Below are 15206 nucleotides of genomic sequence, written 5' to 3' on the forward strand. Positions count from 1 at the left end.
CATTATTCTTTAAATGTTTGGCAAAATTCTCTAGTGACACTTTCTGGGCCTAGAGATTTTGATTTTTAGTATTATTTTAATGTGAACTTATCTGTACCCATAAGAACAAATGGAGCCCAGGAAGACTGTGTTCAGCAAAGTCTGGAGAATTTTGGGTCTCAGTTAATATTGTATGTCACATGTGTATATGACACATTAGCCTGTGTTCTTTTTGAGAGTAGCCATGTATGTTGGTCATTGTTGGTACCTCAGCACCTAGGACAGCACCTGGCACATAGCAGGTGTTCAATGTAAGATTGCTGAATAATTGAATCGACTCTCAGCACTCTGCTGCAGATTGGAAGCCTGATGCTGTTAGAGGGCAACATGGAGGCACCCGAATCTTCTTTGGGGGTGGAAAAATCTTTTGGGAAGAAGGGAGGAGTAGATAGTACTTATGGCTCCATTTTTTCCCTCTTATTTGCCTAAGCTGCTTCCAAGCAGGCCGTGATCGGCCATACCACCTAGAGCAACCCAATGTGCTCAAGAATTTGAAGAGCGTGGGGTTGCTGGTGGGGCAGTGGAGTGTGTCGGTGTAGGACTAGGGCTGGTTGCAGACTGGTGCTCCTTCCTGTTCTGGGTGCCTCCTTACACAGAAACAAGCTCTGAGAATTCCACCTTAAAACAGACGATGAACAAGAGATGAGAATGTATTGAGCTTAAGCATAACTTATAGAGTAATAATTCTTAATTATTTATTGATGAGTAGTCTCAGGCTTGCAGAAACTATTGACTTGCCTAGGTCTCTCTGAATTTCGAAAGCTACACCAAGGTGCTTTCCACTTGAACTGCAGTTTCTAGTCTGCTAAGTGGTTTGTTCTGACATCCCTTAGATTATACAGTTTTAGATTTCCTGCCAGAGCTACATTTGTGTGTGGGTGTACAAGAAAGCACATGCATGCATGAGGAAGAGCATAGGTTTTCAGGTATTGCTACTGGGGAGCCAGTTAATGACAGTAAGTTCTCGTGCTTTGCACATTTCATGGTATAGCAGAATGTCTGGGTTGTTAAATTAATGATTATTATTACTCTCTACTGGGACATCTTGGGACAGTTAAATTCTTTGGTTTTCTCTTCTAACGCTATCTGTATTAACTGCTATTTTTATCAATAGATTTTTTTTTTTTTAGCACCTATCTGCATTATTCTCTGGACAATCATGGACAGCTTTAAGAAATATTTTATTATGCTCACTTGCTCTTTGTTTCTGAGCTAAATGTGAATTCATTTGTTTGTAATTTGAGGATGTGGGGATTTTATTGATTATAAAGGCAATGAGCCTTATGCCAGGTTTATTTGTAGTGTCTAGAAAAATACCTTCAGCACGATAATTGCACAATGTTGATTGGTCAATATGTAAAACTGATGATAAATACTTAATTTCTAGGGCTCTGTCCTATTAGAAAATATTCTGGTACAACTCAGTGAAAGTTCTCTCCTTGCAAGCACCTTTACCTGAGTTCGACCTGAACCAAACATTCTATTTTCTACCTGAGTTAATGCACTCTCTCCTTTATGCCATCCCTGGGCATGTGCATACCTACCTCTTAACCCAGCATGTTGGAATTATTTGTTTGCATGCCTCTCTCCCTTACTGGATTGAGAGCTCCTTTTGGGAAGGATCCGTCTATCTTCAGTGCCTAACACAATTTCTAACTCTAGAATAGAAGCTGAAGGAGGGCAGGATCACTGTGCATCCACCACCTAGAACAGCGCCTGGCATGTGGGTAAGCACTCACTACCTATTATTGAGTGAATACATCAATGGTGATAGTTGGTGCTCAGAAAATCTTTGCTGAGTTAATGAATTAATGTGTATTTGTGCAACAAGTTTCATGGGCAAAAATTACATTGTTTCATAATCCAGAGGCAGTGACTGCATGCAGGATACATATGCCTGGACTTGCTTTCCAAGGTGACCCCTCCCGCCATCAAGAACATTGAAAACCTGGTAGTAAACGAGATTTGAAAGGTAAAAAAATCAAATTATCATTTGATGACAGAATAGGGAATGAAGACTGGAGGGTGCTGTTAGATAAAATGGATCTTTTTTAACTCTATGAATTTCAGTGCACGTAGACAGAGCTTTTGAACACTTAGGAAATGTTGCCCCAAAAGTCTTATAAATGTGTTCTTGTACACAACTCATTTCTCAGGTTATTTAGGAAAGGGAAGAGGAGTTACATGTGTAGTAGATGTGTAGTTTTTATATCTCTAAACTTTCCTGATCTCCTATTTGGGGCATTTTAGCAGTTTATTAACAGGTCACGAATCATCTTAGGAAACTCAGAAATCCAATGTCTTCTGATTGCTTGCTTTCTTTTTCCAATAATGGGTGAACATTTGTGTTTTTATCTGCCTATGAAAGAAATCTAATAGTTGAAAAACTAATTAAGAATACAGTCATGATTATTTCAAAAATGAGCCACATACATATTAGAATCATCGTGCAAAAGAAAACAATAAAACAGAATGAAAAGTGAACCAAAAACCTACCTGCTCTGTCCAAACATGTCTCATTGACTTATAGGCTTGCCAAAGATGGGAACAAGATTTGTGTGGGGATTGGAAAGTCCATAGAGAGGCCCATAAGGCAGGATGCAGGCACGGGAGTGATGCCTCTGCCACTTCTTTACAACATGACCAAAGGAGGCTGTGTCTGGCATTAACAAGCTCTCCAGAGCTGGAGAGTTTGCATCCCTTAACACAGGCAGGTGGCTTTTGCTTTGATTGGAGAGGGGGCATTCAGACAGGTCAGTTTCTTCCAAATTGTTTCTTTCCACTACTTTTGGATGTGTTGTACCTATTTTCACTTTCTAATTCCTAAATCCTTGGTCTACTTTCTTTTGTCTTTTATCTTCTCTCTCTCTCTCTCTCTCTCGCCTTTTCCAGGGTTCCTAGCTTCCTGTTTCAAATGTTTACAATGAGTAATGGCCTTGATCATGAGTGTCCCTCTTCCAGTCCATGCGTGCCTTTTAGGAAGAGGGTCGTGCCATGAGTTTGTGGAACCGGTGAGAAGCAGAGTCAGGTGGTAATCCAGAGAAAGATGAAAGGAATTGTGCAGCTCAGGTAGGCAAAGGGCTCTATTGACTTTTGGAGCTAGAAGAGCTTGAAGCGCTGTAGAGAGATCATGGCTGTATGTTCAGGAAACTTTTAAACTAAATCAACAAAATGCTATCAGATAAAGTCTTCACACGAACACCACTAAAAATTTCGGATTTGCTGAGGACACTCTGTTGCTCTCATGTATTACCTGTCCTTATACTTCATGTAACTTATCAGTTGTAAATATATAATTGTAATTGTGGTTATTTTCTTTCACCCTCTCATGTAAACGCCATGAGAACAAGGACTGATGTACATGTCCACAGCACTTAGAACAGGGCCAGGCATGCAGCAGATGCCCAATGAGTATTTGTTGAATAGATGAGTGCCACCCTGTTCCTATAATCCATCCTGGATTAAATAGAAGATAGAATTTGTCATCTGAAAGGCCTGAGTTTTAGCTCTGACTCTACCTTGTGGCAGTGGGTCCACGCCGCCTAACCCTTCTGAGCCTGTTTCCTCGTGTGTTTAATAGAATTTCTCTGGAGGCTCCTAAAATAGAACAACGAAGCGTTTGGACGGACGCTTTGTGGATGGATGCCCTTCTCACCTTCATGCTGTTTTTTCACCATCCCCTCCCTACCCTCTGCCTTCCAGTGGCTACTCTTCAAATCATGGTTCTGTTTAGCTGAGCATTAGAGTTGAAGTGGGGAAAGAATGAACATTTTTGCAATGGTGATTCTTTTTCATTATAAAAATCTGCAGAAATGAAAAGCACAACTGTCAAGCTTGTGAACCGTAGGCTAAGACTAGTGTCCCGACGAGCTGCTGCGGGACTGCTGAGACCAGACAAAAGCCTGCCCATCCCTGCCTCCCGGCAGGGTCCGCAGTGGTAAAAGCTGAGTGAGATGGGAGGCAGGAGCGGGTGATGGGTGGTGTGGGGAAAGGCACTTTCTGAGTCACAGAGGAAACGGGCACTTCAAAACTGCGGGAAGGCTGGGCCTCAGGACAAAGGAGGTGACAGCTCTTGTTCAGCTCCCTTCCCAGTTCCTCCCAAGAAGAAGACAAGACACAAGACCAGGAGTTGGTAAAGCAGGAGGTAAAGTTTATATACAAGAATATAATGTTTATCTGAAATATTTACAGTGTTGGTTAAAGCAGTATTTTTACAACTTTTTCAGGTCAACTACTATGTATATTACAGGTAAGCTACAATGGTTTAACTTGCAAAATTAAGTAAAAAAATGTTTTAAACAAAGCTTAAAGTACTCGGGTCAATCAATAACACCAGTCTGTCTTGCCCTTTATTTGAAGAACTCATGCTACGGTGGTTAATGTGGTTTTTATAAATGGGAGTACTCTACCTGGAAATGCAAAATGCAATACATGCTAGAGTTGTAAGTTCCCAACAGGGATGTAAAATGACAGGTGAATTGTTATAAGACTTAGGTGCTGAGTGTCAGGCTGGAGCTGAGAGAGAAGTTGAGATAACAGCCAGCTTTATCTCAACTGGGTTTCGGACCCACACAGAAAAGTGAAAGTTTGGGCCACAGAGAAAAGTAAAGCTATTTGCACGTTATGGCAACCTCAGCAGAAAGTGAAAATCTGTTGACCCAAACCAAACAACCAAAAAAAATCAAACCCAAGTCACGGCTGCACGTATTCAAAACTAGCTTTTCAGTGAGCTATTTTAAAACTTCATAAAAATCTTCGTGATTTTATTAGTTGGAAGATTTCTACAAGATTTGGGTGGGTTTCTCCTTTATGTGAAAACAACTATTTGCTCCTGAGGCCTCCTGGGGCCTTATAACTCAGAAAATGCCAGGGGTGCAAACGTGCAAAAGACAGGGGAAGCTCCAGGCTGGGGCCGGAGCTGCAGGGACTGTGCTTGGGAAATGAGTGCTGAGGTCCCACAGCAGAAGTGGGAAGGGTCAGCAGAGCCCGGGTGGTGGCCCCGGGACTAGCACTGCAGCTTGCGGATGCTGCGGGAGATGCGCTTGAACTCTCTCTGCCCCTTCTGCCACCGCTTCACAGAGGTGATGACCAGCTCTCCGCCCAGTTTCTGCCCCATGACCAGGTAGGGCGCATTGATGTCATTCATCTCCTCGCACGTGCACTGCAGGCTGTCTTTGAGCCACAGCACCGACTTCTTCAGGTCCCTCTCGGACACACCGTTCAGCTTGTAGATGGTCTTGCTCTTGGTCTCCAGGATGATTTTGGTATCTCTGTTGATGTAGGTGATCTCCTTCACTTTTATTTTCAGTGCTACGAAGACAAGAGAGGACAGAGTGATAAGGAGGGAACACATCCCACTGCATATTTGTGGCTCGGCTTGGGAGAGGGAAGAAGAGCTTCCCAGGGCTGATGGGACAGTCAGGGGCTGCGGGTAGGGGGTTGGGAGCTGAGGGCAGCAGGTGGCTCCATTTCTAAAGCCTCAAAGGGTTTGTCAGGCACTTTGTTTCAAACCAGCCATCCTTTAAAAACTTTCTTTGCGGGGACTCAATTGACTTTTCTTCCTTGCCCTTGTGTTCTTGTGTTTGTACGTAGGCTGCCTGTGGTGTGTGCTCTCCTTGACAAATGACTTCCCCTATTGGAAACTTCAGCATGAAAAGAAATGCCTGACTCTTAGGTGAAACACGATCCTTCTGTGGCCGTAAACGTTAAACTCAATTTATTACGTCGGAGAGGTTTTTGGACAAACCTGTAAGGAAATTATATCACAAAATCATTGTTTTCTAAAGAACAAACTACAGGGAAGGAGAATTGATCTTACAGCTGCATTTGATTTGGTAAAGTAACTCAGAGAAAAAATAGCCAAGACTCTTTTTAAGAGCACAACATGCTTAGCTGTAAAAGTGTTTTTCTGAAGACCTCATCCTCATATGCTATCATTTGCCTGTCCGAGGCCAAGGCGTTTACAGATCATATATGTACTGTTTCCAAGATGGATATGTAGACTCATTAGAATGCTAAGACCAAAAGTAAGTGGTTTACGATAAAAGACACATTTTATAGTCATGAACAGTATGCTTTGGGAAAGACAACCCTACAAACATACATGCTGGAATTAAATTTCAAGACTCCATGAAGGCAGGGAAAGGATAGAATTTTAAGGCTGGAAGGGATCATCCAGTTAAAATCTCTTCTTGGTACACAAAGAGTCTGAAATCCAGAGAAGTTTAGTGACTTAACATGAGGTCACCCAGTTAGGCTGTGCCCTGGCAAGGTCTAATTCTCAGAACTCTGGTCCCCAAACCTCCTCCTGTAACACCACTGTGATCTCTTAGGCATAGTATCGAATTTCTTGTCCTGGTTGGTGCATTAATACGCCCACTGTAATGTGTCGTCAGACCCTTGGTGACATTAACAATTGTTCCATATAGATGACATGCAGGTGTGACTTCCTGACTCTGATGGAGTTTAATGCATTGTTTAAATTAGTAATAGAGGAAGAGGTTTTTTTGTGTATATCACTGTTCTGGAAATTTCTTCCTCTTTCTTTCTTTCTCTCTCAGAAGGGGAATTTGACTAAGCATGGCTTTTCTAGTCAACCAAGAAATGACTGAGGCTCAACTAGGTAAATCAAGGATACTGGGACTTGGCCAACCATTATCTGTCTGATATGCATCTGGGCTGTAGTACTGAGCTCTCAGGGTTTATCATGAGATAAGCCACATGGCAATGTCACATGTTCCTATGGCCTCTGCCTAAGGGCTGGGAGTGGGGAAGGTATATGGTGGGAGAAGTGATTGTAATGTTACCTGGGAGTCTCATCCATAGCACAGACAGAGCATGTGTGAGATTTCTCCTGGTCAAATTTGACATTCTTGAGCTCCAAATATCAGAAGAACCATCACTTTTAACAAGGGGGGAGATTTATTACTCATCTTTCTCTAGCTATGAAATAACCAACTTTGCAAGAGCTTACCATGGGAGAACTTCAGACATTTCCTCCCTGGGTTTTCAGCTGGGACCAAATATAGGGAATCAAAGTCCTCAGATAACTTTTCCTGCCCTGGAAGATGTGAACGGGGATGCCACACATGGTAGGAGGCAGGGGTGTTGATACTGTCTGCTCCAACAATAGACTGAATTCAGACGCAGGCAGTTCTGGGCTATTCTTTCTTCACCAGTACTTTCCCCACTGTAATAAGGAAGTCTTCTCCATCTTCCCTGTACTCCAAGTGCAGTGGAGAGAGTGTCATGCTTTCATGGATGATTCCGATTTCTACCCTGGTTCCTTCTACCCTTTCATTACTCCCCCAGAGTACAGAGGCGATGTGGAGAACCGCTTATAAACCAGTATAACACGCACCCCCTACAATTTAGGTTCATTATCCCCTTTGGGACAAATTGAATGTGGAGAAATAGAAAACAAAGCTTGTGAGGTATCTGCATGTGTGATACCTTAAGTGTAATGACTTCCATGTTGTTTTGAAAGGCTCTCTCCTCTAAGGAGAGAGAACATTGAACACACACACACACACACACACACACACACACACACACAACATTTCTTTGGCCCAGGTCTTGATGCAGCATCCTTAGGAAGGAGGTCTTCTGTAAGGTAAGCCACAAAGCAAGCAGGTAATGTGTGTGTGTGTGCATGTGCTCTAATTTCAACTTTTTTGGAGCCCCACTAAACTTTTTCATGGAAGTCAGGAGAGAGATCTATACTAAATCTGGTGCAAAGGCCATAACTTGCCAGAAGAAAATGATATTTTATATACATTTTTATATAAACTTTATTAAAATTATATTTAAAAATTTTGTCCTTAATCAAATCCTGTAGCATGGAAGCTAAGAACCGTGTTTTGGGCAAGGCTCTGGAGCTTTAGGGTTGCTGCTGCCAACATGCCTGGCCCTCTCCTACTCTGAGAGCTGTATGTATTAGAATATAGACATTTGAAACCCTATCATCCATCTGTGGCTCTCACTGAGGGGAAGGACTGGCTAGGACTCAGAGTTACCTCCTTCCTTTCCCCTTCCTCAGCTGTTTGAAGCTTCTCCTATAGCTACGGCTGTCCCGGGACCTGCTAAGGTTAAGCCCAGGACCCTTCCTGCAAGACACCTGGGGTTGTAAGGGGCAGTGATTGGGTTGTTTCCAGTTTCAGGGACCTGGCCAGGTCTGAGATTTCTGGGCTGGTAAATTGTAAGGAGAGGGTGGGAGGGCAGTCCTCCACAGTGGGCGCTGGAGTGATTTCTCTGTCTCCAGGACTTAATTGAGTATGTAGAAGTGTTCATACAGATCTGTTACAGTCTGTTATTGTTTGCTAGAACAGGGACCACATCTGTTTACCAGTAAATTCAACCTTCTGCCTGAATAAATACCTTTAAATACCAACCCCTCAAACACACCCAAAAGTGCCTGCTCTTGGAATGGGAGGAAAACACGAATGTCTCAGGTATCTGGGCAAAGTTCCTGGCCATCCCCAACTCCTCCCCCAACACAGCACTGATCCTGTGTCTAGCTGGCTCCTCTGCTCCCCTTGGAGGCCTGAGGACACAGATGAGGTGCTGCTGGAGCTCTGGGTGGACAGTCTCCAACCCTCCTTCCTCTTATAGTTCTTTCTTAAGGGGAGTGACCCACACGCCGTGGAACTTGGGTAACATACCTCGCACATTATTTACTGTGCTCCAGAACCTTGTCATCACGGCACCTTGCATGTATCTTGCCAAAGTAAACTCCTAGCTTTATTGTTTCTTCTTTTTAAATTTAAGGAAACTCTCCCTGACATATTATTAACAAGTACCTTGGATATACTCACTGATGGTGGAACATGGGAAGCAGAGCATCATGGGTTATGAATAACGTAAAAATATTTCTGTTTGGCACTGGAGTAAATTTCAATTTTTGGCCAACTTCATGCCTTGAATCTGTTTTGCTGAGGCTAATATTTACATGTTCCCATCCCTGGGACACATGTTAAGTGACTAAAAGAGAACATGGTCCAAGATTATGCTTGTTGGCAAGAAAAAGCCATAGTGAAATGAAAAATGTGCCATTGGAAATTCATAATGTGAACAATTCTCATTATTTGATTATTGCTTAACAGAGCAATGACTCTCACCTAAAAAGATACAACTCAATACAAGATAGTTACATAGGGAGGAAACTAGGATAACACAGATGATTAGCTCAAGGAAAGATGAGCTGTGATGATATGTCACCCAAACTTTATCTAGTAACATCTTAATGAATTGTACCTTTCAGTTGTACTGGGCAATAAAACTTTTGTTGTTGGTGGTGTATTACTTACCAAAATCATTTTTACAAAGAGTTTCCATTATGTCATTGTCATCTTCGTTTTTATTTTTGCAGGCTTCACATACCTTTGGAGCTAGAAACATGAAAAGTTAGTAAGTCTGCTTAAAATGAAACAGCAGGTGGCATTTGTAAACAACTCAGGGGCTTATTCAGGCAAGAGTAGCAATTGTCCTGGAAGACCCCAGCTTCTGCCTCATTTATAAAAGAAGAACCACTCATTCCTAAGACAGTCTCCCATGCCTCCCATCTTTCGGACAGGCAAAAATACCCACGTGCTGTGTTTCATGTATGATGACTCCCCAAGCAAAGGGCACCCTGGTGGAGTGTACAGGTGCAGCCTCAGGTAACTGAGACAGGCTGCAGCTTTTCACTCTTCCTCCCACTCCTGGGACAAACTCGGTCTCTGAAAAAGTTAGTCCCAAAGCCTCTCTGAGGAGAAAGCACCAAAAGACCCTTAAGGAATTTTGGAAAACTAGCAACCACAAACTACGGCCAGAAGATCGTCTTTCTCAGCTGCAGGTCACTGGTGCAGCCTGGCCTCTGCTGGGCTCTTCAGCTAACTTGTCTCTCGGGGGAGTCATTTCAAGATATTTTCAGGTCTGGACAGGGCGGGGTGGCTAGCATTGTAAGGCTCACGTCTGGGTTCTTCCCCCTTGGTAGCACACCTTGCTAATGACTATAGCCTGCTCTAAATGGTTCTGTATCACCTCGTGCTTTCTGCCAAGTTTGTGCTTGAGTTAAGCAGCATTTATTTCACTGTTATCTTCATCCCTGGTGCAGATTCTTCTTGCCTCTCTTTGCCTGTTTCAAACTCTCAAAAACAAACAGACAAAACAACAGCAACAACAAAACCCAAACAAACAAAAACCCAAAGCTTCTCCTGAAGCCAGTTGAAATCTGACCAAACCCAGGAAGGTGCACTAGCACAATCATGAGAGAGCCTGCTAAAGGCTCTTCTAAAAGAGTCTGATTCCTTGGGAAAAGGGAAAAAAGAAAACATTCATTTTCTCCCACTTATAAATGTACTAATGCTGTCTTTAAAATTTAGGTGAAATTTCATTAATATGAAATTGCATTTTCGCAGGGAAAAAAGAACTATATGACTCATTTTAGAAGTTATTTATCAAATAAGAAAAAGCGCAGAGCAGATTTTGAAACACGTAAACTTTTATTTTGAAGGGGGAAATGACTTTTTGGAGAAATGTAGTATATAATGTTTGTGGGACTGTGAAAAATAAAAACAAAAGCAACACACATAAAACTGCCCTTAACTCCCCTGTCTCAAACAAAATGAAACTTTTCCAATTAGGAGCTCTAGGAGTGTATATAAAATGTTACTAACCTGTCTTGGTTGGTCTGTGGTATATGTTGGACAAATGTTTGAAATATGCCAAACATTTGCAATAAATTATAAATCTAACCAATAAGATGATTGCAAACTCACGGTGCCTGCCAGGAAAGATTGCTAAGCAACTTTGCATTTTCTTTAACTAATGATGGCTGTAGGAAAACAATTAGAGATGGAAAGGGAGACGCTGGTGGAGCCCTGAAAGGGATTAGGAAGCCCCCTTTCCATCCCGGGGGGACCTAAATCAGCTCAGACACATTGTATATGTTTTCCTTTCAGGAAGACTATCAAGAGCCCATGAGGTTTTCATTGCTTTGATGGTTTCTGCACAGGAACTCCCCCTCTATTTTCTAAAAAAACTTGGGAAACTCTCTTTTGCACGATTTTCTCCAGTTAATTAAAACCACTCCTAAGATAAAAGCTGATTAGTGATAGAAAAATGATTCCTGGAGATTCCCTTTGTGCCCTCTTTCTTGGACCTCTGAGCAGTTACAACCAATGCTCAATTTTCAACCTGCATGAGCCAGTCCTGCTTTTTATTTTCAAAGCCTAAATCGGCAAAGAACAGAGAGTGCCTTAAAAGACTATCTGTTTGCACATTTTGGCGATCGTGCCTGTAGGGAATGTCCCTGTGCCTAGAATCCTGCCCAGTGGTAAGAACGTGCTGCGTGAGGCTGAGGCCAGCGTGCTCTGGCCAGGGTGCTCACCGCCAACTCCTCCTAGCAGGACCACTTCCAACACTCTCAGTTGCGGCCCCCGTGCTAGCATCTTCAAAAAGAATTGTACATATATCTACACGGGAAAGATCTCTTTCAGTTCTACGTTTTCTCCCCCCACCCCCCTTCTAAACTGTCCCTTAGAAAGAGCAACTGGTATAACTCGGGAAGGGAATGAGAGACTTGGGTGTGTGTTTGGGGGGGGGGTATCTCAGATTTGTCACGATGACACACCAGGGCAAGGAGAGCGTCTGCCCTGCCCGGGACTGGCACCCCCGGCGGGGAAGCATCGGGATGGGGGGCGGGGGCCGCGAGAACACCCCCGGAAAGTCTTAGCGGAGCTGGTGGGGGTGTGTGTAATAAGGAGGAGGGCTTACCTTCCTCGGTGGCCGGCAGGAGGTGGTCGCTGCTAGCGAGGGGGATGCAGAGGTCGTTGTCCTGGGGGAAACGGTCGCACTCAAGCATGTCGGGCCAAGGGAAGCCGAAGGCGGACATGACCGGAGCGCAGCGGTCCTTCACCTGCACGCAGAGCGAGTGGCACGGCTGGATGGTTTCGTCCAGGTCATCGAGGCAGACGGGGGCGAAGAGCGAGCACAGGAACTTCTTGGTGTCCGGGTGGCACTGCTTCATGACCAGCGGGATCCAGGCTCCCGCCTGCTCCAGCACCTCCTTCATGGTCTCGTGGCCCAGCAGGTTGGGCAGCCGCATGTTCTGGTACTCTATGCCGTGGCACAGCTGCAGGTTGGCCGGGATGGGCTTGCAGTTGCTGCGCTTGTAGGAGAAGTCGGGCTGGCCGAAGAAGAGCCCGCGCGCGGAGCCCAAGCAGCAGTGCGAGGCGAGGACGAGCAGCAGCAGCGAGCCGGGACCCTGCGGCATCGTGGGCGCGCGACCCCCGGTGGGGCGGAGGGAGCCAAGGCGGGGAAGCGCGAGGCGGCAGGGGCCGGAGCTCTTCCCGGCCCGCTCGTTGCGCTCGGCGCGGCTCGGGGCCTGGGAAGCGGGCGGTGGGAACGCCGGGACGCCGGGCGCGCGGACTGCGGCGGCGAGGGGCTCTGCGTTCGGCTCCGCGCAGCAAGTCCGCGCCCAGCTCCAGGGGGCTCCGACCCGGGGGAGCAGAGTGAGCCACTGCTGGGGCCCGGCCAGCGTTTTCTTGGCCTATTTTATGCAAATCTGGAGGTGGGGGGGGGGAGCGAGGGAGGAGCCAGTGGAGAGTAATCCGAGGAGGGTTGGTCACTACTCTCTGGGTCTGGTTTTCCGTTGAGAATGCCCCTCACGCGCTCCCTGGAAGGAAATTCTGGCTGCGCCCCACCGACCCCCGTTCCCCCCGCCCCTGAGGATGCTGCCAAGCGCGCGCTCTAGGACTGCTGTAAACAACAAACAAACAAACAAATAGACCAGCCTGGCAGCTGCGCCCCAACAGTGAGCGTGCGGAGCACGGGCTGCGGGAGACAGGGGGACGTGACCAGCGGCCTTGTCGCCAGGTCCCTGAGGGAACGCGCTCCGACCCCGCGAGGCCCGGGCGTGGGTTTGCTTGACCCCAGCACGAAGTTTCTGCTCGGGCCCCGGGGCTGCGGGGCGGAACTGCGTTCCGGGCAGTCGCGAGCCAGCAGCCGGCCGGCCCTTTGTGCCCCTGGCCCGCGCCCGGGACCTGCCCGCCCGAGGCCGTCTCGGCCTGGTTGCTCTCCTCTCGGACCCCCAGCCACGGTTCCCAGCCTGGCCCAGCCCGTACGGTGGCTCCCGCCTGCCCTTCCAAATATCAGAATTTACATAAGTAGAGTCGTATGAGCAAAACTTTTACATGAAAAAGGAAATATCAATAAAACCTTGGGGGTGTTATTTTGCTGGGGTAAGTCTGGAAAATTTGGCCATTGTGGAAGCGCCTCTACAGAGTTTCGTCAGAATCACACACGACTGCCCACCATTTCCCGGTTTGGGAGAAGAGACCTGCCCTCCCTGCCTAAAGGAACGGGTTGACTCAAGGCTCGAAGGCACCACGCGCCCTAACCCACTCTGGCCCTGGCGGCGGGCGCTGAGGGGTGTGTGCCCTCAGGGCACGGTTTGGAAAGGCTGGTGCCCGGCACAAGGGACTGGTAGAAAGTGCCCCAGGTGGGCAGGCTGGGAAGGGGTGGGGGCAGAGGAAGAAGCCCTGCTTAGACATCCACGAAGCCTGGGCAGAGACGGCTCCTTCATGCTACATATGCCGGCGGGCACCGGGTGTACGGAGGCGAACAGGCAGAGGGCCTGTGCGCTCGCGGAGCTGGAGATCTCGTGCCCTGGAGGACTCCAAACTGTAAGTTCACAGCTGTAAACCGGCACTAGGGTGTCAGCAGGAGGAATGTGTGTGTGTGTGTGGGGGGGGCTCCTTTCTTCTAATCGCCCCGAGTTTCCCCTTGTAGCTGATCGTCTCCTCCCTCTCAGCCAACCCCCCCACCCCTCCCCGCAGGTTGGCGGTGCAGCTCCAAAGAGAGAATCCCCGGAGAGCGAGGCTCCAAGGTTCTTTCATATGGAAGGTGGGCGCATTGTTATCACTTCCCGGTCACTTAGAGCCATCAGTGGGCTCCGTCCGCAGCGTCTCTATTTCCCTCCTTCCGGAAGATGCTTTGGCCTTGGTGGCCCCCCAGGCCCAAGTCGCCCAGCTAGCTTTGTGGTCCCACTGCTTAGAGGAGGGGGTTAACGTGGGATGGCGAAAGCCCACTTAGTGTTTTCTCTTACCCCATCCTGGCCGTGAACCCACCAGGAAAATCGCCACCTGGAAGGAGGGTATCTTTTGATTCTGACCCAATAATCTAGGTCCTTAAAACCCCAGCTTGCGTCTTGTCTCCTTTGACGCTGGTGCTCTGCAGGAGAAGGGCCGGGGGCGGCAGCAAAAGGCCGCTCTTCCGCCGAATGGGTCCTGGGTCTTTTCGTGTCTAACTAAAGCACTGAGATGCCTAAAAGCCCCGCTCCCCAGTACAAACTACTTTGAAAATAAACCTCAAATAAAACGGAAGCACACCGAACCAAGCAGCTAATCAGAGCCTGAGCTCTGAGAGATGCTAGGACTTGGGCCCGGGGCTGGGATGAGGGCCTTCCCGCCTCCACCGCCCCCAGCCCCAACGCCTTCCCCTGGGTCCCCTCCGCTTCTCAGACTCCCTCGGGGGTCAAGGAGCCCGGGGCACAAGGAGCCCGAAGCCGGTCGGGGTGCTTCGAGGCGGTGCGCAGCCGTGCACCCGAGAGAGGCTGGGGGCCCAGGAGCCCTTGGGGCCCGCGCGGCCGGACGCATTGTTTCGAGAACCCGCTGCCTCACCTCCCTGGCCGCCAGGGGGCGTCGAGAGCCGCACTAGGGGCTCCATCTCGGCCGCGCCTAGTTTCGCGCTCGGGCCTGCCTGGTTCCGGGGTCGCGGCCCCTCCACGCACCCGCGCCACCCAGCCTAGACCTCACCCTGCACAGGCTGCGTCTTCCTCCCCCACCTCGGGGTCGCGGCCCGCTCCCTTTCCCTTCCGCCGCTCGTTAACGCCCGGGCAAGCGCGTGCGCGTGTGACAGGCGCACCAGCCAGACTAGCAGATTGCAGACGAAGAGGAGAATAACCTCTCACCGAGGCCCGGACGCGAGCGCGGACCGTTGTCTGTGTGACAAATGCTCGAACACAGATGCTTGGCGCGCCTCCCCCGCCCGGGTCGCTGTGCCACCGCAGAGAGATGGGCGCACGTGGTGCAGCCCGGCGGCGCCTTCAGTAACCCGGACTCTTCTACCCTCCATGCCGGCCCTTGGGCCTACAGGTCTCCTCCGATCCATGCAAGTTATCAAAATCC

The 15206-nt window shown here is 47.8% G+C and overlaps 1 protein-coding gene across 1 annotated transcript; it reads right to left on the bottom strand.

Moving 5' to 3' along the window:
• Positions 1–4167: 4167 nt before the first annotated feature.
• SFRP2 (secreted frizzled related protein 2) lies at positions 4168–12558 on the bottom strand. Its single transcript, XM_068542085.1, has 3 exons — positions 11794–12558; positions 9345–9425; positions 4168–5349 (listed from the first exon to the last, which is right to left on the bottom strand). Exons 1-3 carry the CDS (start codon positions 12290–12292, stop codon positions 5045–5047), a joined length of 885 nt encoding a protein of 294 aa, XP_068398186.1. The 5' UTR covers positions 12293–12558; the 3' UTR covers positions 4168–5044.
• Positions 12559–15206: the final 2648 nt, after the last annotated feature.

This window comes from Eschrichtius robustus, chromosome 4 (genome assembly GCF_028021215.1).
Source record: "Eschrichtius robustus isolate mEscRob2 chromosome 4, mEscRob2.pri, whole genome shotgun sequence".
Taxonomy (NCBI): Eukaryota; Metazoa; Chordata; class Mammalia; order Artiodactyla; family Eschrichtiidae; genus Eschrichtius; species Eschrichtius robustus.

What these genes read in the sequence shown, in the direction of transcription:
- SFRP2 (XM_068542085.1), bottom strand. Translation starts at nt 12,292, where the DNA reads ATGCCGCAGGGTCCCGGCTCGCTGCTGCTGCTCGTCCTCGCCTCGCAC. An exon ending in CCTGCCGGCCACCGAGGAAG is followed by an intron (nt 9,426 to 11,793) that starts GTAAGCCCTCCT and finishes TCATGTTTCTAG; the next exon opens with CTCCAAAGGTATGTGAAGCC. An exon ending in TCTTTGTAAAAATGATTTTG is followed by an intron (nt 5,350 to 9,344) that starts GTAAGTAATACA and finishes TTGTCTTCGTAG; the next exon opens with CACTGAAAATAAAAGTGAAG.